A 25,877-nucleotide genomic window follows, 5' to 3' on the forward strand; every position below is an offset into this window, starting at 1 on the left:
GGCACTATATAAATTAATAAATGATGATGATGATAATTATGTTAGGCCTTCTATGTTCCCTGTAGGAGCCGAATTCTTCTTTGTGTCCAAGAAGAACTCTGCGACCCTGCATAGACTTTCGTAGGTTAAATAAAATCACCATTAAAAACACCTACCCACTTCCGCTCATATCAGTTCTGTCTGATCAGTTTAGGGGTGCCACAGTGTTCACCAAGCTTGACCAACACGGAGCATACAAGTTTGCAAGCATTAGAGAGGGTGACGAATGGAAAACCGCTTTTAACACCAGTCAGGACTTTACGAGTACCTGGTTATACCCTTTGGCCTATGTAATTCTCCTGCACTTTTCCAGGACATAATCAATGATGTACTCCATGAATTCCTGGGTCATTTCGTTGTGGTAAACCTGGATGATATTCTGATTTATTCACAGTCCTTGGCTCAATACTGCCTTCATGTCAAACAAATCCTCTTAAAGCTCTGAGAGCACCAACCTTTCGTTAAGATGGAAATAAGGGAGTTTGAAGTCTAGAAGGTCTCTTTTCTAGGATATGTGATTTCTGCCACTGGGCTTCCTATGGACACTAGTAAGGTTCAGGCTATCTTTGATTGGGTGCGCCCAACCAATCTGAAGGCCATCCAAAGATTCTTGGGCTTTACAAAACTATTACCGGAGATTTATCCATACTGTCTCAAATCTGATGGCACAATAACTGCCTTAACCCGAAAGGGAGCTGATATTGCTAACTGAACCCTGATGCTATCGCTTCCTTCGAGGCTTCAAAGGCTACTTTCATCTCTGCTCCCATCCTGAGAAACCCTAATCCAAACTTACTTTTTGTGTTGGAAGTAGATGCCTCCGATATTAGCGTAGCTGCCATATTGTCTCAGAAGGACCCCTATGACCACAAGTGTCTACTTCTTGCGCAAATTCTCTTCAGCCGAGGCCAACTACTATATGGGCATCTGTGATCTTCTGCCAATAAAATGAGCTTTTGAAGAATGGCGTCACTAGTTAGGAAGGGCAGTGCATACCATCTCTGTCATTATGGATCATAATAATTTGTTATTCATTGAATTTTCTAAATGCCTGAACTCTAGGCAGGCATGCTGGGCATTGTTTTTCACCCGCTTCAGGTTCACCATTTTCTATTGACCTGGTTCTTAGAACATCAAAACCAATGCACTTTTCCGAAGTTTTGTTTTTATGCCATTCTCCAATGGCTGAACCTCTTCCCATCATTCAATCTTCTATAATTTATGCCGGGTTAGCCCAAGATCTCGGGGTACCTCTTTAACGATTCCAAAAACTGGCACCACCAGTGACCCGTAAAGGCAGGTTTTTTGTTCCAGTCCATCTCAGAAAGGCAGTACTACCTGACGCCCATGAAAGTAAAATCACTGGACATCCAGGTATTTCCAAGACCACTGAGATCCTTTCACGCTCCATCTGGTGGCCGTCCTTGTCTTCCGATGTGAAAGAAGTTACCCTCCGGGTCAACTTATGCCCTTGCTTAGTCCATAAAACCTTTGTCACATCTTTCAAGGAATGCTATAGTAGATCTACCTTGCTTATCTGGTCACAACACCATCTGGGGGGTTTAGAAAATTGGTCCACTTCGTTCCACTGACTAAGCTACCTAATGCTAAAACCTTAGTTTCACTGTTCAGCCGGCATATTTTTCATGTCCACGACCTGCCTGAAGAAATTGTCTCTGACTGTGGCTCTCAATTCCTCGCTCAGTTTTAGAGATCTTTCTCAACACTCCTTGGCATCAACATCAGCCTAACATCTGCATACCATCCGCAGTCAAATGGATAGACAGTAAGGGTTAACCAGTTCTTGGAACAATTTCTTTGGTTAGATATCTCCAAATTTTAAGACAATTGGTCGTCCTTGTTCCCGTGGGCTGAATTCGCCTATAATAATTCCTGCCATTCCTCTACCCACATGTCTCCATTCTTTTGTAATTTCAGCTTTTATTCCAGTGCTAATTCTCTTTCTTCCATTTCTCCTTCTGTTCTTCCTGGTATACATTCTACAGCCTCTTGCCTCAGTTATTTGGAAGAAGGCCCACTCTGTCTTGCTCCAGGCCTCTTTTCAATCGTCATCACAGGAATTTCTACCTCAAAATAGGTGACGAAATCTGGCTTTCCACCCACAACATTAGGCTCAGACAGCCCTGTAAGAAACATAGGCCTAGATTCATTGGACTCTTTTCCATTATAAAAAAGGTCAACCCCGTTGCCTTCAGGCTAAAACTTCCTCCTTTCTTGAAAATTTTAAACACGTTCCATTGTTCTCTGAAACCTATTGTCTCTTCTAGCAAGCTCAAATTTCACAGATCGCGAAGACCGCAGCAAGTCAATGTGGATGGGCACCACGAATTTCTTGTGGAGAAGATTCTTGACTCATAGTAACATAGTAACATAGTAACATAGTTGAAACACCTTTCCGCTAAAAATTTGTCTAACCCTTTCTTAAACATATCTATTGAATCTGCCATCACAACCTTCCCTGGCAATGAATTCCATATCTTGACTGCCCTTACTGTAAAGAACCCCTTCCTTTGCTGGTTGTGAAATTTCCTCTCCTCTAACCTTAGGGGGTGACCACATGTCCTGTGCATGGTCCTTGGGGTAAAAGTTCCCATGAAAGTTCTCTGTATTGACCCCTAATGTATTTGTAAATAGTAATCATATCTCCCCTTAGACGCCTCTTTTCTAAAGTAAACATGCCTATACTGGCTAACTTTTCCTCATAACTTAATGACTCCATACCCTTTATCAATTTTGTCGCCCTTCTCTGAACCCTTTCTAGTTCCAAATTATCTTTTTTATAGAGTGGTGCCCAGAACTATACTACATATTCAAGATGAGGTCTTACCAACGATTTATACAGTGGCAAAATTACACTGTCTTCCCTTGCATCTATGCCCCTTTTTATGCATGGCAATACTTTGTTTGTCCTTGCAGCTGCTGCTTGACATTGAGCACTATTGCTAAGTCTACTATCTACGAGCACTCCCAAATCCTTTTCCATTATAGATTCTCCTAAATTAATTCTATTTAATTTATAGATTGCGTTCTTGTTTTTGATCCCTGAATGCATAACCTTACATTTATCTGTGTTAAACCTCATATTCCATTTGGCCGCCCAATCCTCCAGTTTATTTAAGTCCCTCTGTAGAGAAGCTACATCTTGCTCTGATTTTATTACCTTACAGAGTTTAGTGTCATCTGCAAAAATAGAAACTTTACTCTCTAAACCATCACCAAGGTCATTAATAAATATATTAAAAAGGAGTGGCCCCAGCACTGAACCTTGAGGTACTCCACTTAAGACTTTTGACCAATTAGAAAATGTTTCATTTATCACAACTCTCTGTTCCCTATTCTCTAACCAGTTTTCGATCCAAGTACAAATGTTGATTCCTAGACCCAGTTCCCTTATTTTGTAAACCAACCTCTTGTGTGGCACTGTATCAAAGGCCTTTGCAAAATCTAAGTAGACCACATCTACTGTGCTGCCCTGGTCTAAGTTCCCACTAACGTCCTCGTAGAAACTAATTAGATTAGTTTGACAGGACCTATCCCTCACAAATCCCTGCTGATTCCCACTAATAATCTTATTGCGTACTAAGTAATCCTGAATACTATCCCTTATTATACCTTCCAGTAGTTTCCCCACAATTGATGTCAGGCTTACAGGTCTATAATTCTCTAGTTGTGATCTCGTCCCCTTTTTAAACAACGGCACCACATCTGCTATTCGCCAATCCCTTGGTACTGAGCCTGATGAGATTGAATCTCTGAAAATTAAGAATAGCGGTCTAGCTATTTCTGAGTTTAACTCCATAAGGACCCTTGGGTGTATGCCATCTGGACCTGGAGCTTTATTTATCTTAATATTCTTCATTCGCCTTTGGACTTCTTCCTCTGACAACCAAGTATTAATTAATGGCATGGTTTCATTTCCATTTTTATGTATTACTCCTGCCATTTGTTCCTCTCTGGTAAATACTGAAGAAAAGAAAGTGTTTAATACCTCTGCTTTTTCCTTAGTATCATTTATCAATTCACCCATCTCACTTCTTAGGGGTCCTATATTATATTTTTTAATCCTTTTGCCATTTATATACTTAAAAAACCTTTTGGGGTGTTATGCACGTTTTGTCGCTATCCAATAACGATTGTCGAATCTCGATTTTGTGTTTCCAACGCACAAATATTTATTCTCAAAAAGTAGCAGAATAATTCAAGCAAAATAATAGTAAGTACAGCCGTTACTTATCACAGACGCTCTGGATCCAGGAACAGTCATTCAGTCCTGAAGTCTGTGGACAAGATGTCTGAACACTACATGAAAAGCTCCTGCTTATATGCAAACAGAAATACAGTGAAACAATGCAGATGGTATGGCTTGCTTCTATTGGTCCAAACTTCAGGAAGGTCCAGGGGGTTGCAGATCATAGGCTGGTTTAATCTAAGGAATCCAAAAGTGGGGGTCATCTCTCCAGGGGATGAGCTCTGTTCTTCCCGCCAAAACTCCAATTACAACCAGTCCATTAGCATTTTACAGTCAGCATCATATTAAAGGTTTATTCCCTAACATCAATAACTAGAGTATGCAATGTGCGATCTCCTCGCCGAATGCACAGGACAGCTGCTGATGTAAAGGGGATCAATATGATATCAGACACGACACATTTCCTTTAACCTGAACCATATGTATCACTAATATGCATATAACTTATAATATTACATATAAACACTACTATATTTTGACATAAATAACTATGTGTTGCGACTACGATTAATGTGTACTATTTACAAATGTGTGTGTTTGTACGAATGTATATATTATTATTATTATTATTATTATTATTATTATTATTAATTTTTATTTATAGGGCGCCACAAAGTATCCGTAGCGCCGTACAAGGACAAACAATGGCACAGTACAAGGTGAAACAGCACAGTACAAGTAATAGTAAGCACTATAAGTCTGGGGGCTCAGGCACAGCATGCATGAAAGAGAGGGAGGGAGGGGAAAAGTGAGTATAGGCAGGTAACTATGGCCCAAGAGGGTGGGCACGGATGACAGGTTAAGAGTCACTGAGGGGAGCGAAGAGAAGCGAGAGGAGATAGAGGGCAGATGGACTGAGAGGAGGTGAGCTGAGTAGCTGGAGAGCGCAGTTAAAAGTGATGGAAACAGAAGGTAGCAGAGCCCTGCTCAAAGGAGCGAACAATCTAAAGGGAGGGGAAGACAGACAGACACATGGATGAGATGGAGAGACGGGAGAAACGGAGACGGAGTCGAGGAAGGGGGAGAAGGGAAGAAGGGATGAGAAAGAGAGGTAGCCGACCGGTGGGAGTTTAGGCATGAGACTGGAAGGCTTTAAGGAAAAGGTGTGTTTTTAATGTTCGTTTGAAAGAGGACAGATTAGGGGAAGTTCTGATGGAGCGGGGGAGCTTGTTCCTATGGAGGGGAGCGGCGCGGGAGAAGTCTTGGATACGTGCATGAGAGGAGGTAATCAGAGGGGAAGAGAGGCGACGATCGTTGGACGATCGCAGTGAGCGGGAGGGAGTGTGAATAGAGATAAGGTTAGAGATGTAGGGAGCAGTGGAGTTGGCGAGGGCCTTGTAAGTCAGAGTGAGGAGCTTGAAAAGGATTCTGTAGGGGAAGGGGAGCCAGTGAAGGGCTCGGTAGAGTGGGAATACAGAGGTGGAACGGCAAGAGAGGAAAATAAGCCTAGCAGCGGCGCTAAGTACAGATCTAAGGGGAGCGAGATGAGAGAGGGGGAGGCCGATAAGGAGAAGGTTGCAGTAGTCCAAGCGGGAGATAATCAGAGAGTGGACGAGAGATTTGGTGGCATCCTGGGAGAGGAAGGGCCGAATGCGGGCAATGTTGCGAAGCTGGAAACGGCAGGATTTGGCGAGAGAGTGAATGTGAGGGGCAAAGGAGAGAGAGGAGTTGAGGATGACACCTAGGCAGCAGAGTTGGGGAACAGGGGAGATAGATGAGTTGTCAACAGTGATGGAGAGGTCAGAGGGGAAAGAGGTACGAGAGGGAGGAAAGACAATGAGTTCAGTTTTAGCAAGATTGAGTTTAAGAAATCTAGAGGACATCCAGGAGGAGATGGCAGAGAGGCATGCGGATACCCTGGAAAGAAGGGAGGGAGAGAGATCAGGAGAGGAAAGGTAGAGTTGAGTGTCATCAGCATAAAGGGGGTACTTGAGGCCGAAGGAGCTGATGAGTGCACCCAGAGAAGAGGTGTATAGTGAGAATAGTAAGGGTCCAAGGACAGAGCCCTGAGGGACCCCGACTGGAAGGGAGGAAGAAGGGGAGAGAGAATCAGAGGTGGAAACAGAGAAGGAACGGTCGGCAAGGTAAGAGGTGAACCAGGAGAGGACGGTACCGGATATAAAAGTGTAAAAACTGTTATTGCCACGTGTTGCGGCTGGATACGCCCTTCCACGCCTTAGCATGCTCCATGCAAAATTTCAGACAACGACAATCAAGTTTGCTGGATATTAATTGAAATGACTTTATCCAATTTGCTGACTTTGACATGGGTTCGTCTTACTTTCTTTTGCAACGTGCCTTTCATTTTCTAATTTAACCAATCTAATTTCCTTTTTGCATGTTTTATTACATTCCTTGTACCTACGGAAGGACCCCTCTGACCCTTCAGACTTAAACAATTTAAATGCACGCTTCTTCCATTGCATTTCTTCCCTTACCCTTTTTATTTAGCCACATTGGTTTAGATTTAATTCTTTTACATTTATTTCCCATAGGAATGAACTTGTACGTGTATGTTTCCAACAACATTTTAAAGACAGCCCACTTTTCTTCCGTATTTTTTACTTCAAAGGCTTTGTCCCAGTCTATTCTCTTTATAGACTCCAAGTGTCCAGTGTAATTTGTTGGTGCATCAGTAGGGCTACGGCCCGGAGGAGCGTTCTTGGGTTCCGCAAAGGCACCTAAATGCTGACAAACTCATCAAGGAGTTAGAAAGTTTCCCAGAAAACCAGGATGTCAGGGTTCCTTAACTCCTCCTCAGGGAGGAGGGTGTACAATTTTGAGTTGCCGCTGCCACGGCTAATCTTCTGCTTGTAGGGTCTAACCCTAACCCTGGTTGTTACCCTGACAGATGGGACGACACTTCCGGGTTCCACATCCTGGCTGTTACCAGGGCACCAGCTGGGTCATTTGTGGCATGGCTAATCTGACAGCCGGGCACTCGTGCACCTGTCCGTTAATTAATCACAGCTCTAGGAGGCTGATTGCTATTCCCTGCATGGCCACTCTCTGATTGGCTAGTTCATGTATTTAAGGCAGGGAGGGCTTAGCCTTTCTGCCGGTTATAGCTTAAGTATGCTGCACAGACTGCTGACCTGCTCTGTCCTGTGGATACCTTGCTGTTCTTCACCTGTTTACCTGTTGTGAACTTTTGGCTTGTTTCTTGGACCCTGCTTGAACACCTGTGCCCCTTGACCTCTGCCTGTTTCTTGGAAATTCTGTGTCTGCACCCTGCCCTGACCCAGGGGCAGATCCAGAACTTAATTGTACCGGGGGCGATTTAGGGGGGGCGATTTAACCCCGCCCCCTTTTTGACACCTAAGGCTGCCAACGGCTGCACACTATGTGCAGGTCCGTTCGTCAGAGAGAGTTAGGGAGAGAGTCCTGCCCGGCAGCTCTGATTGTGTCAATCAGAGCAGTTGGGCAGGACTCTCTCCCTAACTCTCTCTGCCGAACGGACCTGCACATAGTGTGCAGCCGCCGGCAGCAAGCCCCTGCTAGGGGGGGCGATCGCCTCGATCGTCCCCCCCTGGATCCGCCACTGCCCTGACCTTTGGCCTATCCCTGGTTTCTGCCTCCACTATTCCGGTTTTCTCAACAATGCGCTATGGTTAAACTGATAAGCTTCTACTACCTTAGAATTTAAGTTGTGGGGGCATTTAAATGCCTCCAAACAATATCAGTTCTACGGGACAGGGAGCTACTAAAGGTGAAGATCTCTATTAGCTAGTTCTAAAAGCTTATCGAATTAGCCGTAGTCCCAACATTTGTAAAATGTAAAAAAGTTTTTCCTGAAATAATGAAAAGGATGGTGTAGTGTTGTGAACCTACGTTTGCTTTTTCCTACATTTGCCGAAACAGCAAAGAGAAGCTATTTTACTGCCTATTGAAGGTTTTAATATCTGGTAATGCAGGATCTATGTTTAGGGTATCTTTCCGTGTTAGAAGTATAGGCAGTGTTTTAAGAGAGTATTACAATTTGGTAAATAAGACAATTTTTTTTAAAAGTTTGCTCTTCCCAGATAGGGTAGCCAGAGACGACATCACACACTCAAGTTTCTGGGCATATTTCTTATTACTTTGGTTGTAAAAATTGTTATTATTTTCGGAGCTGAATATCTGAATAAGTTTTTGATAGCATTTTTTTGCCTGTTTAATTATAATATATTTGGCCCAATATGGATGAATGCGGCCTTTAAGTAACAGTACATTAAATTTATCAAAGTTAACATTGAACCCTGAACGGGAGCCAAGGCCTAAAGTTTCCTCAACAGAGGATAAATTGTCTCTTTTTGGTTTGAAATACAGTATACAATTAAATATCATCCGTGAATGCCAAAAACTGTAGAAAATTGAATTACTTTGTTCCATTTAGCTGAGTCCTGTCTTGAGAATTCGAGCACAGGGACTAATTCTAAGATAAAAAAATAAGGGGGACATAGAACATCCCTGGCATGTGCCTCTGAACATGTATACAAATCAGCCACAAAATTAAAACCACCTGCTTAATATTATGTAGGCCCCTCTTGTGCTGCAAAATCAGCTCTGACCCATCGGATCATGAACTCCACAAGACCTCTGAAGGTGTCCTGTGAAATCTGGCACCAAGAAGCTAGCAGCAAATCCTTTAATCCATGTAAGTTGTGAGGTGGTGCATCCGCGGCTCGGACTTGTTTATCCAGCACATCTAACAGGTCTCGATTGAGATCTGAGGAATTTGGAGGCCAAGTCAACACCTTGAACTTTTTTTCATGTTCCTCAGACCATTCCTGAACAATTCTTGCAGTGTTGCAGGGCGAATTATCCTGCTGACAGAGGCCACTGCCATCAGGGAATAGTATTACAATGAAATGGTGCACTTGGTCTGCAAAAATATTTAGGTAGGTGGTACGTGCCAAAGTAACATCCACATGAAAACCAGGACCCAAGGTTTCCCATCAGAACATTGCCCAGAGCATCACATTGCCTCTACCGGCTGCTTTCTTCTCATAGTGCATCCTGGTGCCAACTCTTCCCCAGGTAAACAAAGTGCACACAGCTGGCCGTCCGCGTGATGGAAAACACAACGTGATTCATCAGCCAGACCACCTTATTCTATTGCTCATAGATCCAGTTCTGACACTCACGTGCCCATTGCAGGTGTTTTTTGCGGGTTGATAGGGGTCAGCTTGGGCACTCTGACTGGTCTGCGGCTACGCACCCCATACGCAACAAGCTGCAATGCACAGTGTGTTCTGACACCTTTCTAATGTAGCCAGTATTAACTTTATCAGCAATTTGTGCTACAGTAGCTCTTCTCTGCGACTGTACCAGATGACCTAGCCTTGACTCCCCACGCGCATCAATGAGTTTTGTGCACCCATGACCCTCTTGCAGGATCTCTGGTTGTCGTTTCCTGGACCACATTTGGTAGGTACTAACCACTGCATACTGGGAACACCCCACAAGACCTGCCGTTTTGAAGATGCTCTGACCCAGTCATCTAACCATCACAATTTGACCGTTGTCAAAGTCACTGAGATCCTTAGGCTTGTAGATTTTTCCTGCTTCCAACACATCAACTTCAAGAACTGACTGTTCCATTGCTGCCTAATAAATCCCACTTAGTAGCATGTTAGTGGATTCAGTTTCTAGCAACAAAATAGTCACTACTGCAATGGCCATTCAAATACCTTTTACTAAAAGTGAGCCTGTTACAAAGCCTAATTGATGTTCAGTAAGAAGTGATGAGATACTTGATTGAAGGCTCCCAGCCATAATTTTTGCTAAATTGGGAACAGTTGTTGGATGGTGTTATGTCGTTGAATGGGGATCTTCATCTGGTTTGGATTTTTGATAGAGTTCAAGTAATGTAGACATTCTCTCCTGTTGTAATATTTTATAATATTCAGAAGTGAACTTGAGGAATTGTTTGTATGCATACTTGATATAACGTTAAGAATTTCTTATCTATATCTAATATATCTTTGTGTGGTTGGAGAGTGGTAAGCTGCGCTTCAGAGTTGTAATTATGGAAAATGTCCAATAATTCCTTTGCTTTTGTAATAAGTGAGTTCAGATGACCATGTTTGATCGCAGTGATGTGGTTCCTTTATTTAACAGTTTTTGTCATAACAGCCAGAAGCTTCCTGGTGCAAATTTTAGAATTTATTTTTAGTATAGTCCAATTTAATTTAGATTTGGGAGGGGAAGAAACTTTCTAAAAGTGGGCACGCTTGATTATAGTTTGCTAATAAAGTGTTACTTGGGTTAGAGGAATAGATATTGTAACCGCTTAGCAGTGCTTGATGAAGGGATTTATATTTGACTCTATTGTCTTTGTTACCGTTGGATATCTAAGTTAAGATATGGCCTCTCATAATAGCTTTACATGTTTCCTAGAACAGTACAGGGTTGTCTCAGTGCTCTATATGATCATCTAAGTATTATGTACATTTGATCTTAATATACTGCTGGAAAAGCTCAGATTTGGATAAATAGAAGGAGAATCTCCAAAAATTAACATGTGTACCCGCTGAGGGCAATCAGATTGAGGCAGAGACCAGAACATGGTTCAATTTTATTATAAAACACACAAAGATATTTTTGGAGCAAAATATGGGGAGGAAAAGAATAGCCACTGCACGGGGTCTGCAACCCCGTAGATTCAACAATATATATAGCAAGACAAAATGCAGTGGACTATCGATTCCCCCCAAAAACTGGAATTGCAATGTGATGGATTAAAACAAATTTATTAAAACAATATTACATAGATATTTAAAACATTCCTCAATAGGCATGCAGAACCAGATAGGACCCAATTTAAAAAAAAATATCAGAAATAGGTGCACCTATATAGATTATACCAGATTAAATATTCAAGTCTGATAGTTAGTATTCCATTTGGGCCATACTTGTTAGGAGCTCATGTAGTTGATATCCATATATACAGTATGGTTGATAATAGAATTGCAAATAACCGGAATGAGGAGAGTCTCCAAACTGTTAGTGTCTCTATAAATTGTAACCATACATATAGCTGGGAACGGGAGAGTTATCGGCTTCTCTTGCACAATAATGTGCTAACACACGTACTCGGAGTAGCGGGCCGTTCAGAATGGTATAGTGTTAATGATCGGGATAATCCTCCTCAATACATAGGCATAAGTTCATTTGATGATATATAGCCCATCAGAGGGGTACTTGCTTACCCAAAATCGAGGTCTCTGTTGGAACACCCGCTCTGTGATCGTCCGTCTCTCGCGTGTCTGCTCCGAGTGCTGGTTAAGGTCTTCCTCCAAAATTGAGTGTTGTAAACTCAGTTCCCATCCGAGACAATGAGCTGTAAGTTCCCGTGGGGCCGATAAACGGTCAAAGGATGTAGATGTAATAAAGTCTCTGCTATATTGCGATGGACTTGTGGTTCCTGGAATACGAGACTTGCAGGCTAAAAACTCCCCATACAATTCCAGTTAATGAATTCATGAGCTCTACAATAGTAATCTCATGCACTTAGGGATAACTCCAAATGGTAAAGACACCAGACTAACGCGTTTCATTGTGTAATACAACTTCCTCAGAGTGTCATCTAAAAGGATCTGTAGATCCCTGAAATATAAAACATTTGTTTGCTGGATTAAAGAGTTTCCAAGGTTCCACCAAAGCATGATTTATTTTTCAATCTAGTTTACATTAAGGTTTAAGGGAACAGGTGACATGTTGTGGGTAATTGACTGCTGTTAAACTCTCCCCTGATTAATAAGATTTGGAGTATCTCTTTGCATTAAGATTTTAGACTTGCAGAAAATACTTGTGTGGGGCCATTTTGTGAGCATGGATATTAAGTAAGGTGAATTTGGTGTCATATATTTGAATATCCAGAAATATACATCTATTCTCAGGATCTAATAGTTTGTCTAAAACAGTATATTGCAAATTTTTAGTTATCGCTATGGCAATTGCTCTAGTATCAGTTTGATGTGAATCTGACTAATACATCTTTAAGAGTGGTGACAGCCCTCCAATGGGTCTCTTGGAGAAATATAGTTTCAGATTTAGCTTTCGTGACATATGATATAAAAAATTTTCTCTTAACTGAAGTATCTTAAACTCCATTAAGTGAAAGTGATGGAGGAGTATCTGTGGACGTATCTATAGTGGTGGTGGATTGAATGTCTACACTTTAACTAAGTTGGAAAATCCATGTGTAGCAGGTTGGTCTGAAGTTTGAGGTCACCCTCATCCCAGTGAGCAAGTGATAAAGTTTTCAAAACAGATTCTGGGCATTCTCCACGGCTCTGTGATGAGAGTTCAGTCAGCAAAGACTAGTGAACAGTGAAGGTAGAAAATTATTAAACAAATATTTTTCAACACATTTTGATAACTTCGTCCTTCTGAACAATCAGCAAGATAAACTCTGGAGGGTAAACTAATAGAAACAGGTATTCTATCATTTAACTGTCTTAACACCGTGAGGCATATTGCTAACATTTACCTATGCATGGTTTAACCTAGCTTCTGTATATGGTGGCTAGGGTAAAAGTTTTTGTTTTTTTAAAAAGGGCCATAGCCCATAGTGGTCTACAAAGTTAGAGATCCCTATTGTCAAGTTAGTTGGCAACCCCAGGTAAGGAGATATATTTCAAAAGTGGTGCTTAGCTGCAGAAGGATCATCAAAGACGTATGTTGGTCCATCATCAGTAACTCTCAGTTTTGCAGTAAAAAGTAGTACAAAACGCTTCTTGTTGTCCATCAAGTCTTTATGAATAGTGAAAATTCTTTTTGCTGTTTAGTCACCGGAAAATTAAGATTTTATTTTCATCAACTTTCAACAGTTTCTTCTTTTTATATGTTGACAGAATGGTTTTCTTGACTCTATTTGTGCCTCCCTCTCATTCCAGCCCCATACGATGTGACCTCTCAGCCTGCAATGTGTCCACTGTGGTATTTGTAGTTCCTGCTACTGTGTGTGTATTCAGCAGAGGCATACACTGTATCTTATTTTGTGCTGTATATAGATGGTGTATGAATCTATCATTCTTTGTAATATGTTTTCTGCAGTTCTGCAGTAAAGAGTCATACACCACTGTGTCATGGTTACTAAAGATTTTTATTTAAATATAAGTTATAGACTTAATAATGGCGACGAGAATTAAAATCTTCATCAGCATCGTTCTGGTGATCAGCGGAGTGCCAGCAGGACTGACACAGCAAGATTGTGGATTTTATAGGAGCAGTACATGCAGATTACCAGAATCATCCAGGCTGAACAAAGGGGCACCAAGTTATATCATTACTTCTCTAAGAACATAAACACAAAATGTCAGGATACATTGGTACAATAACTGCTTTTGATAGTGCTATAGAGGACTGGGTCGCATATAGTTTACTGAGGAGCTTATTAACTCCTGAAAAGCCAGCCAACAAATGATTTGCAGAGATAATGGATATTTTACAAAAGCTTTAAATCCTAAACTATTAATGATTGCTGAGAGATTTCTGTTTCACAGAAAAAGCCAAATTACGGATGAAAGTGGGGCAGAATACATTGCTGAGCTGAGACTGAACACAGTCAAGAGACTACTTAGTATGTGGTATAAAAAGTGAAAGTACACAAAACAAATTGCTGGCGGAGCCTGAACTGACCTTTGAATGGACATTGTCTATAGCTACTTCAATGGAGACTGTAACCAGGGATGTGTCAGAAATGCAAAAAGGGGCTAGAATGTAATACACACCAAATCCAATGGAACACAGCAATCTGTTTCTGCTGTGGGAAGTCCACACAAGGGGCCTGATTCCTTTTCGGGCATAAGTCCTGTTGCGTACCATATCTTGCGTTAAATTGCTCTGCACATGCCCACAAACGGACCTTACGTCAGTAAATGCAATTGCATGAAATTCATGTCAGAACGCAAATGACACCTCTGCCTAGGACTTGAAGGGCGGAACAAGAGAGGGAAGTGGCAGGTCCACCAAACATGGAGAATTGTGCCCCTCTGGCCATAGATCCATCAGCAACTTGGCGTAGATGTAGGGAACATTTTGGAGAGCTTATCAGGGGTGTAGTACCACCTGTAATACACTACAGGCAGTTTCCTTAATTTGTGTGGAGATGGAGCTAGTGGCAATCCTTTCCCTGACCTCCTCCCAACAAGACTTATCTGGGGTGGACCCAGGTCCCTCTTCCAGTCCCGCTCATGATGGCCCTAGGAGTCAAAGGTGATAGCGATCAACCAGTTGTAGACAGAAGAAATCATACCCTTGAAGAGTGAGAAGTGTAAGCATAGCCATTCAAGAAAAGGTAAAGGCACAGAGATTATCAGCCAGGGGGGAGAGATGGCAGAAAGTGTCAAACTTGGAAAAATTTAAAAAAGAGGGGGCAGAATGGGAAATATTTTTGTTGAATATCTGAGAGGGAGGTCCAGGCAGTGCCAGAAGTCAGGCCATACACTGCCCAAATCCCTGCTTGGAACCACTTTGTAAAGTGGGGAGCAGAAAATTCAGATTTTTCCATAATGGTGCCAAAGGGGAAATAAGGGAGAACAATAGGCCTGCAGAAATCCCAGATAGATAAGCCATATTTAAGAAAGGAGAGGGAGGTAGCCAAAGGAGGTTGGTCAGCCAGGAAATGAACCTCAACAAAATGCATTTCCAGGTCCACTCAAGCTATGGTCTTGTAGGGAGCATAAGTGACTGCCAACTGATGAGGTGCATAATAATAAAGCTTGACATCCCAAAATCTCCGCCCCCCCACAAATTCTGGGCTTCTTCAGGACTGTTGGGGAGATTCTGGGGGTTTTAACATTCCAGATAAATTTCAGAAAGAAAAAATTTCAACTTTTTAAATACCACATTGGGGACCTTAACAGGGAGGGTCTGGGATAAGTATAAGAGTTTAAGAGGCATGTTCATCTCAATAGCGATAATCCTCCCCAGCCACGAAATGAGATATCCCTTCCAGGTGAGGAGATCTTGTTTAATTCTGGTTAGGAGCAGGGGAAATTGTCTAGTTAGAGTCAGTCATAGTAAGAGGTTATATATATCCCGAGGTATTTGATTTTGTGTTTTGCCATTTCAAGGTGTATGTTGGTTGGATAGCAGCCTTCATCTGTGGGGGACATGCAGAAGCATGATCTCGGATTTAGAAAAGTTGATTTTGTAGCCAGATAGGGCCCCGTATGATTCCATAAGCTGGTAAAGAAGTGGTAAGGAGGTCTGAGAGTATGCGAGGGACAGCAGGATATCATCGGCAAACAAGAACATCTTGAATTCCTGGGGGCCCCACCTCCACTTTATGCACTTCGACAGACTGTCTAATCATCGCACCATCGCACATGGCTCAATGACCAGTACGAACACCAGGGGAGACAAAGGGCAAACCTGCCTGCTCCCATTGGAGGGAGAGAATGTATAGAAGAGGGAACAGTTAATCAGTATCCTGGCTGAGGGAGACTCATATAGGGTGGCAGTACCCGACAGAAATTCCGCCGAGAAGTAATATGCTTTCAGGGTCTGAAACATAGAACTCCATGATATTCGGTCAAATGCCTTTTCAGCAACTAGGGAAAGCATTATTTGGCGGGGTGTGTCTGCGATTAATAATCTGAATAAGGTCTACAGCCTTACGGGTATTATCCCTAGCCTGGTGCCCCGGTATTAAGTCCACCTGGTCGCAATGTACCAGAGTTGGGAACACCCTAGTATCTTGGCATACAACTTAATCATCATCATCATCACCATTTACTTATATAGCGCCACTGATTCCGCAACTTAATGTCTGTATTAAGGAGGGAGATAGGTCTGTAGCTGGAACAGTCATAGGGGTCCTATCCCTCCTTGTGAATAACCAGTATGGGAGCCTCTAACATAGTTTTGGGAAAGGGGCATCCTGAAGAACAGTTTTGAACTTGGAGTGGAGGCCACGGAGAATCCATCAGGGCCAGGGGCATTAGTGGTTTTTTGAGCTTTAATTATGACTGTGATTTCATCCTCTGAGATAGCTTCATTGAGATGTTGGGTAGACAGATGAGAAAATGTGGGCAGTTTGGCGCATTTATGGAAATCCATTATGACATCCACTGATGTACCGGGGTTCGGAGACTAATTATCCAGATTGTACATTTTGGAGTAAAATGAGTGGAATTCCCGCCCAATCGTAGTTGGGGGTTCTTGATGCAGCTTTGAGGGCCAATATATTATTTTGGGATCTATTCGCCCACAGCCGGGATGCCAAGTGTCCACTTTATCGCCCTTCTCGTAGAAGGTCTGCTTTAGCCGTTTCAGAGCCTTAGCAGTAGATTCAGAGAGAAGGAGATTCAGGTACGACCTGGTCCTGAGGAATTTAGCCAGAGTAGCCGGGTCTGGGGACAGCTTGTGTTAGCACTCCAGGTGTTGCAGTTGATTAGCCAGATATATGTGTTGTGAGGTGCACTTAACTTATTCTTGTGTTACGAGGCCAGGCTGATCAAGTGACCCCGCAGAACCGCCTTATGAGATTCCCACAGGGTCGAAGGGGAAGTATCAGGGAAGTCGTTAAGGAGAAAATATTTCTCCAAAAGAGTTCGTAGTTGTTGGGTAAGTTGTAGGTTGTGAGGGAGTCATTGAGCCTCCACGTGGAGGAGCGAAGGTGAGAGGCAATATCCCATAGGTCCGCTTGAAATGGGAGAGTGGTCTGACCATACCATCGGGTGAATGTGGGATGACTGATTGTCTGTCTTGTTCCCCCTTGCCCCATTGTGAGGTTGATCTGGTCACTGTAGTTTTGCAGTTGAATTTATCCATTCACCCTGGGGCGGTTTCTTTGACTTAGGATCAGTATTGAGTCACCAACTGAAATCCCTAGTTAGCCTGACATGTTCAGTTTGTCGCTTGCCAAAAAACATTGTCCAATGTGATTATCATGATTCCAATGCACAAAGAGATTTAATAGCCAATTAAAGCAGGAAGACAGCAAAGCAAGATAATGCATACAACATGATTTAAATAAAATATAATAGTAAACAGGAAATTATAAACCGAATACATTATGCTTGCCCATCCCCTGGGCCAAGGTTCAGTCATGTTGTCTGTTGTCAGGAAGAGAGACACAGAAACATTGTCCCAGGGAGCTTATATGCAGCTTGATTTAGCATAAACAATGAAGATGTCACAAATATACACAGATAACACCAAGAGAGGTCTTCATTGGTCCAGGGTTAACGATGTTCCAGTTGTCTGCTGTTCATAGGTCAGTTCATTTGATCTTTTCCAAGGGTGGGGGCAACTTTCTCCAACTGTTGCCTACGTGTCTTTCCGCCGAATAACCAGTTTAAACTGACCCATTAACAAAGTACTTTTGGGTATTAATATCATATTGCTCATAACTATAAATAAATGATGATAATGATGATAATAATAATAATAATAATAATAATAATAACTTGCGATTGCTAGGTGCGATCGATTCTCTGTCGAAACAGGGTTAACGCTGGTGAAATAAGCTTTAATATGAGACCAAACTCTTTACCTTTTAGAGGTCCTGAACAATAAATACCTTAACTTTAATATTATCTATGTATAATTAATCTCTAATACATTTTACTAATAAATAGATGTGGATAGGAACCTTAATAAATGTGTACTATTTACAAGTGTAAGTATGAATGAAAATGTGTGAGTTATTAATCTGTGCAATTCCTTCATTTCACGCGGCGTACTAATCACAATCACATGGCAAAACAATATTAATCAATTTAGTGTACTTCATCCAATTATTTGACTTCCACAAGGCATACATGTCCTCCCCGAGAGAAGCATGAAATTTCATTTTTGATATCTTGGTTGTGACACCACTGTTAATGTACAAGTACTTCTATAATGAAAACATTTACACAATAGTAATGGAGTGGGGGTGGGTATCTCAGGATTGAGAATACCTAGCAGGGGTGCTCAGTACAAAAAGCTGTGTGTTAATCAATACAATGAGTTGGTGGGTCCTATATTGCTCCCAACTTTAGCGTAAGCATAACTTTTTTTCAAAAAAGTTGCTTATGTGTATCCTATGTGCGTAATATTCAGTGTGCAGAGTTGAAGATGTGCCGGGTCTGAATCTATAGATGCTTACGCAACACCCCTCAGACACTTACGTCCAACCTGAGAACATGGACAAAAACCTTTAATTTTATATGTTACCACCACAATTGCTATGAAGCATCATGTAAACTTGAATGACCTAGCTAATACAGCAGGAGCAACTTCCCTACATGCATACAAAACAATTAAAGATTTTTTTTATCTTTGCTAGAACACGCTCTGCAAATCCTAATTTGGCCGGGCGACTAGTAAAGTATCACTAAGCATCTGCGAGTCATTTGCAAGCCTCTAATTACCAGTGTTTTGCTAATTGAGTTGATCATCATCATCTGCTGCTTACACTTTCCCCTGACAACCTGTTATACCCCTCTACACGAGGCAACACTTCTGGACAGAGCGGAGGTGCCGGCAGCCATCTCGGGCACAAGAACTACATGTCCCAGAATGCAGTGTAGCAGTAGATAACAGTTAAACAATCAATAAGGTCTGCTAGGAGACTCTGGGGGAAGTAAGCTATTGAAAGGAGGGTGTACTGTGACATATGAGAAAAGAATAAAAGATATACAGCAAGATAAAAAGAATTGTAGAAGCGATCAATGATTAAGATTGATTTCAGAATAAAGTTTTGCCCAAAGGACCTCATCCCATTCATCTAGTAAAACGAGTGACCTACTGTCACGAGCTGCGTGAACTAGCAGCCGGGCGTGTACTTTAGTTTCTGTGCTCTGTTATTATCCTTGTGGCATAGATGTTAGAGGGTGTAGGGACATCCTCCAACACCAGTGGGAGCTCTCATATGATTTAAACTGGTTCACTTATATCTTTATACATGCTTCCTGGTTATGTTATTACCTATGCTAGTTCTAGCTAGTAATTAATTAGCTGCCTCCTGAGGCTGATTGTCAGCCCTATCCTCCTCTGTCCTGATTGGCTCTTAGGACTATTTAAGGCAGTGAGATCTGGGCCTCACTGCCAGTTATAGCGTCCAGTTTGCCTGTCAGCCTAACCTGCTCCTGCTCCTGCTCCTGCTCCTGCTCCTGCTCCTGCTCCTGCTCCTGCTCCTGCTCCTGCGTTGTATTAGTGAATCCTGTTGGACTGATTGCCTGTGTATGACCCCTTGCCTGGATTTGGACCCTGCCTGTGTTTCTTGTGACCCCGACCTCTGGCGTGTTTACCGACCTTCCTGTTTGCTCGGGACCCTTGACCTCGGCCTGTTTACTGGATCTGCTGTCTGCTGCCAGCCCTTGACCCTTGCTTGGACTCCACTTCGCTTGCCTGGGTTCTCCCTAGTCGGTACACACTTCAGGACCCTCTGTCAGTCTGCAGCCAAGTCTGCCCTCACCACTAGGGGCTCCAGTGAACACCTGACTGGCGGAGCAGACTCCGGGTTGTGCTGTATCGGCTAGAGGGGTTCCTAACACCTACTATGATAAAAAGCTCAAAGCATTGAAGTTGTTTTTAAACTGATTAGTTACACTACGCAGTAGCTATAAGGGAAAAGAGAAAGTCTAGAAGTGTCAATTATATTATTCCATAGACTGAACAAAGCTTTTCCATGGGGCAAGGCTTTTATTCTGAAGTCAATCTTCATCATCCTAGTAGGCTAATTGAAACAAAATGATATATAAGTTACTTATCTGTTTCCCATAATGCGTCAGTGAACACATCTACAATCCATTCCATCCTCTTGTTGTATATTTTCTTTCTCTTTTCTCATATGTCAGAGTACACTCTCACTTCAATAGCTTACTTCCCCCAGAGTCTCTTACCAAACCTTTCCTTTTGACCATGTAATTGTCATATTACTCCTTCACTCTATTCTGGGACATGTGGCTCTAGAAGCCAAAATGGCTGCCGCAGCGTTCAGAAGTGTTACCTTGCGTAGTGGGGTATTATATATATATATATATATATATATAAAATATTAATATTTTGCAGGTTAACACCATTCTGTTTGGCAGCCATGCTGATCATATGTCTTTTGGGAATTTCACATATATAGTACCAAGAGTGTCCATAATTTTACCATTTATGATAGCTTTGACTATTTGATTTGTGTGACCTGTATGTTACATGTATGTGTTTGTTTCAGCATATGTCTCTGCACTTCTGTACACTAATTCCTCACTTGGGATATCACATGGTTAGCACAGTGGAAATAAAACCCCAAACGGGGCTCTACAGTGCATGGGTGCCCCCGGTGTATTAAGTACATAGACGTCCTCCCCAACACCACATTTTGTCATGGGCCCTGGCTATAATGCTTATTTATATTCTGTATTATTGGATTTAGTTGTAGCTAAAGTTGTAGCTAGTTTGATGTTAGCTTTGGAGCCTAATCTAATGTGTAACACATGTTTTCACAGTGTCAGAGAGTCATGCTTACTACCATCATCCTCCTCACTTGCTGTGTTTGTGCTGTGGACAGCCAGTTCCCCAGAGTCTGCGCTACTGAAGCTGCTTTTCGCACCAAGAGTTGTTGTCCACTTTGGAAGGACAAAAGCCCGTGTGGTTCTCTGTCAGGTCGTGGAAAATGCATCAATTGGGCGGTTTTCAGAGGAAGCAAAATTCCCCAGTATAATGATGATCGCCTGGATTGGCCAAGACACTATTACGACAATACCTGTGAGTGCCATGGAAACTTTAGTGGCTTTGACTGTGGTGACTGCAAATTTGGCTATCATGGTGAGAAATGTGATAGATATAAAGTAGTGGTTCGGAGAGAGCTCCGGGAACTGTCTTTTTTAGAGAAAAAGCAATTATTCAGTTACCTGGCTCTAGCAAAGACAACCAAAAGCAAAGATTTTGTCATCCTGAGCACAGGAGACAGACACCACCGTGAGACCTATCGCTTTGTGGACGCATCACATTATGATGTCTTTGTTTGGATGCATTATTATTCCATGAAAGCTATAATGATAAATAGCAAGTTTGATCCTGACAAAAATTATGCCCATCAGGGCCCTGTATTTCCTGGATGGCATCGTTTAAATCTCTTGTTCTTAGAAAGACAAATTCAACTCATGACGGGAGATGAGGATTTTGCTATTCCATATTATGATTGGCGGGGGGAGAAGAATTGTTCTATCTGTACTGATGAGCTATTGGGAAGTAACGATGCTCAAGGCGTCCTCAATCCATACTCGCACTTTTCCTTCTGGAAGGTGAGTAACATTGCAACATATTTATGTATTATCTAGTTGTCTTGCTGGTTAAATTGCAACTTTTGAATTGCACTTTCTATATTATTAAATAATATTTTAAATATTTTCATCTAAAGATTCTAATAATGTGTTTTCTCTATATACTTGTTTGCACATTTGGACGTATTATTCATTATATTAGTCTGTTGAGTATTGCACAGCACAGTAGCCCATCCAGTCAGTGTTCTTGATACATTTACACTGTTCTCTACATTGTCGAAACCTTTAGAACTGACTGCTAATCAGCCAAGGTAGGGGCAAGTGCAATAGAAACATACAGGTAAATGTGGCCTTCCAATCAGCTATTTAATAACAGTTTGTGAATGATATGCTATAATAAAACTGAAGGAAATGTTATATGCAGTATATGCAGGAGGCAAGCTTACTACCATCATCCTCCTCACTTGCTGCTTTCTCAACTTACTTTAGAGGTGATGCCTACATTATATGTGTGAAGCTGTAATTAATTGTATTTATCAGCATTACCTGTGGGTCTGACCATCAGACAGGAATGATGGCAACACACAATCAGGTAACAAACATGTAAAGATGAATAAAGCCATCTTATTCCATTTCATTTCCAACATTTGCCCCTCAATGATAGGATACCTTAAACTTTGCTAAATATTTAAAATAGATTGACATTATTTATGTGCTACTAAGCATACCAAACGTGACTTTACTTAAAGATAGAGCAGTATATGTATTATTTAATTATTTTGATTATCCTTATTTTATTATTATTGCCTGGAAAGTCCATACTATTGTATGACAAGTTTATAAATTAGCAGTGAATAACTTGTGGCATTCAAGGTAATTGCAAAATGAATCTGCACAAGGGTGTTATCTTCACCAATACATGTACTGTAAATGCAGTAACTTATACAAAACATGCTGACACATCCACCCACAGACTCAGCTAAAACTTACTACTCTTTATGATTAGAGAAGCGGAACATATAGGGCACGATTGCTGTATTCTGCTTAGAGTAATATTACTTGAAGGAACAAATATTGACACATTCTTTGCTAATGCTGTGCTTGCTGTATGTGAATGATAAACAGAGGGGGTGAAATGGATCAGCGCTCTATCACTATTGCTGTTGCAAGAACTGCATGATATTCAAGGTATCCCTTCTTGGCTATAACAAAATGCAAAAAAATCAACAATATTTCGCTCATTGTCTAGTTATAATTGAAATATCCAGCACCTCTTGTCACTGTAACCCATTTAAATAATAATGGTTAAAATAGTTGGTAGAAGAGGTATAGATTATGTTAACCTAATCTACCACTTGATACTTACTAACACTTATTATTGCTGCAAATTATTGTAACCATTATAATTTAAATTGGTTACAGTGACAAAGACATGAAACATTTCAATTACAACTAGACAATAGGTGCAGGAATGTTGAGTTGTTTGTGTGTGAATGATGCTGCTAATCAGACTAATATTACTAATATTATTGCACAGCTGAGGGTGGATTTTCCCTGTGAGTTGATTGCCATAAACTTTTCAATGATTAAGCAAAATAATAGTGAACTGTCAAGGATTATTATGCAAGGACTGAGATTGAAATGTCACATTTTATCGGTATAGCAAATGGGCCTAGGCTAATGCCTGCTGCAGTTTTGGTAGAAGGGTTAATAGATGCATTGAGAATCAGGCTTCAAATTGCTACTCCAGAATGAAGACAAAATATTTAGCAGAAATTAAAACTTGATTATTAATCGTGATGTTAATATTGGCAAGAAAAGGGAAGATTGGAAGCATAATTTTTTATAATTGTTCAATTAAAAACTTTACAGCAACAGGCAATGCTTAGGAATTATACTGACTCCCTTGTATGTGCTGTCATGTATTTTGGTGCACACTATATGAGTCCCCATAGCATTACTCACACTCATCTGTGCTACTTATCATCATCATCATTTATGTGAATTACCGCATGTATTTGTTGCTTGCTTCTGTATCCGGCACTATGGAACCTGTGGCAACTTCTTAATAAATATATAATAAATAATAATAATACCCAGTTTGATATTAAACATCATCCTAAAATGGCTATTCTTTGATTTGCATGTGGACAAGAAGGTCATTATTCTTATAATTGTTGTTCTTTTGGGAGTGGGTGAGCCAGAAGAAAAGGGGGTGTTAATATGAGGAGGTGGGGTATCTCTCTGCCCATATCTACAGTGGGGGAGTAGGGGGCGTGGTAAGCCATATTATGCAGGTCCTCACCCATCCCTCAAACAACTCAATTCTGTGCTATGCCTTCTAAATCATCTGACTACAACCAGCAAGGAGGAACAACGGCTTTTGAAAAATCGCATCTGCAGAATCCTGGACAGCAGCTTCAATATTCTTATCCACAATGTTGTTGTGGCCACACTCATACATTATTGAGCTTAGATGCTTCTGACACTGCAGATGTTGAGCCATTTATTTTATTGCATATTGGTATTCTGAAACACTAGTTTTAATAGATATTGGGCAACCAAATCAGTGTTAAATACCCCTGATATTGTACCATTATCTGATGACTTAATATGTACAGTAGGAGTTTAAGACATAGTGCAGCAGCTTCCATTAACCCAAACAGTGCAAGTAACTGTTGGTCCTTTGAGTACATAACATTCCTTCCTTTGTTAGAGAGAGATCTGATGTGTAAGTTATGTTGCGCCATTTATTGTACACTGGATTTTATAACTAGGGATGTTCATCCAGTTTAGGCCAAAGACTACAGCGAGCTGGTTGGATACTAAGCGACAGAGCAACGGCACAAACCTACCCTTATGTTGAATATTTAAAAGGACATTTACAATTTAACAAAACAAACACTTCAGCGACAAGGACTGACACTTTTGCATCTGAAGTGCTTGGTTTGTTTGGTCCCCAACAAAACAGCTAACAATGGGCTTAAGGCAGCTAACAGTGCTGTCAATGAATTATCCAGTGGCAACATGTTGTCATCATCCTCAGCCCCATCAGTGTGTACATCATCCTCACACAATATTAATTCATCCCGCTGGAATCCACCATTACAGAAGTCTCTGTACATTGATGTAATTGGCGGGAAAGGCCTTCCTTGTGGAATTTGTAGTTCATTTTGATGAACATCATCTTTTCCACATTTTTAGGAAGAGACCTCCTACGCCGATCGCTGACAAGAATTCCTGCTGTGCTGAAAACTCTTTCCGAGTACACACTGCAGCTTAGGTATTGCAAAAAGAGTTTGTACATGGGCCTCCAAATTGCCTTTTTTCCTCCCAGTATGTAAAGGGACTATCTGATGTGTCTATTTGTATGCTATTGTTAAAATAATCCTCCACCATTCTTTGGATGTTGATAGTAGGATCAGGTGGAGTTACGGCAGAGGTGTGACGATTTTTGGGCAATTCTTTTAGACCACAACAGATTTCAAATTGTTGTGCTTACTCATCTGCTTCACCCCTGGGTCTCTTGGAAAAGCTAAGGTTTTTCCCAGCAGCAGTTGCCTGAGAAACTGAAGGAGGAGATGTTGTCGTGTCATGTACCCCTTGAGCTATCAACTTGCTCACCAAGAGCTCATTGCATCTCTTGAGATCTGGGTCAGTTGGAAATAAAGGGAAGAAATAGCTCTTAAACCTAGGCTCAAGCACAGTCGCCAAAATGTAGTGATCCAATTTCAAGATGTTAATTGTCTGCTATCAAAATTGACCCTAGTCTGTCTCTCTATCTGTGTGTGCATGTAAGGGAATTTAGACTGTAAGCTCCACAGGGCAGGGACTGATGTGAATGAGTTCTCTGTACAGCGCTGCGGAATCAGTGGCGCTATATAAATAAATGGTGATGATGATGATGAAGCTGTTGATAACTCTAGGAACCTGGTGAAGCGAACAAAGTACTTGACATACTTAGCGGAATTGCTTTGCTTCATCTCCTTCATCAATTTCTTGAGCTGCTTTTCCAAAAGTCTAATTAAGGGAATCACTTGACTCAAGCTAGCAGTGTCTGACTCACTTCAGAGGTGACTTTGAATAGTTTCAGCACCTTGCACAACACAGAAAGTATTCTCCACTGTACTGGACTAAAGCTCATTCCCTCTCCTTTCCCATGGCTTGTTAAGTAAGCGAGTAAATGTTGTAAACTAGTAATAGTCATCTTCTTGTTCTGCTTCTGGGAAGAAGATCCACCCTCAGCAGCAGCAGCAGCAGCAGCAGTGGGGCTAACGCTCAAGAATTTTTCAGAAGAATCCTGGATTGGGGAGGAGTCATCTAGCTTTAGCAACTTGGATGCAGGAGTAACTCTGATCACTAGTGAGGAT

The 25,877-nt window shown here is 41.5% G+C and overlaps 1 protein-coding gene across 2 annotated transcripts in view; it reads left to right on the plus strand.

Annotated features, from left to right (window-relative positions):
- The window catches only part of LOC142157928 (tyrosinase-like), a 101,623-nt gene that overhangs the window by 26,614 nt on the left and 49,132 nt on the right, over positions 1-25,877 (plus strand). Inside the window, exons 1-2 of one of the 2 annotated variants that reach the window (XM_075211437.1) lie at positions 19,444-19,962; positions 20,731-21,528. In XM_075211437.1, coding sequence (XP_075067538.1) covers positions 20,743-21,528 — 786 coding nt within the window. In that variant the 5' untranslated portion in view covers positions 19,444-19,962; positions 20,731-20,742. Of the gene's footprint in view, positions 1-19,443; positions 19,963-20,730; positions 21,529-25,877 lie in introns of those variants that run through there. The other variant, XM_075211438.1, reaches the window with a different exon arrangement.

The sequence above is a fragment of the Mixophyes fleayi genome, chromosome 5 (assembly GCF_038048845.1).
Source record: "Mixophyes fleayi isolate aMixFle1 chromosome 5, aMixFle1.hap1, whole genome shotgun sequence".
Lineage (NCBI taxonomy): Eukaryota > Metazoa > Chordata > Amphibia > Anura > Limnodynastidae > Mixophyes > Mixophyes fleayi.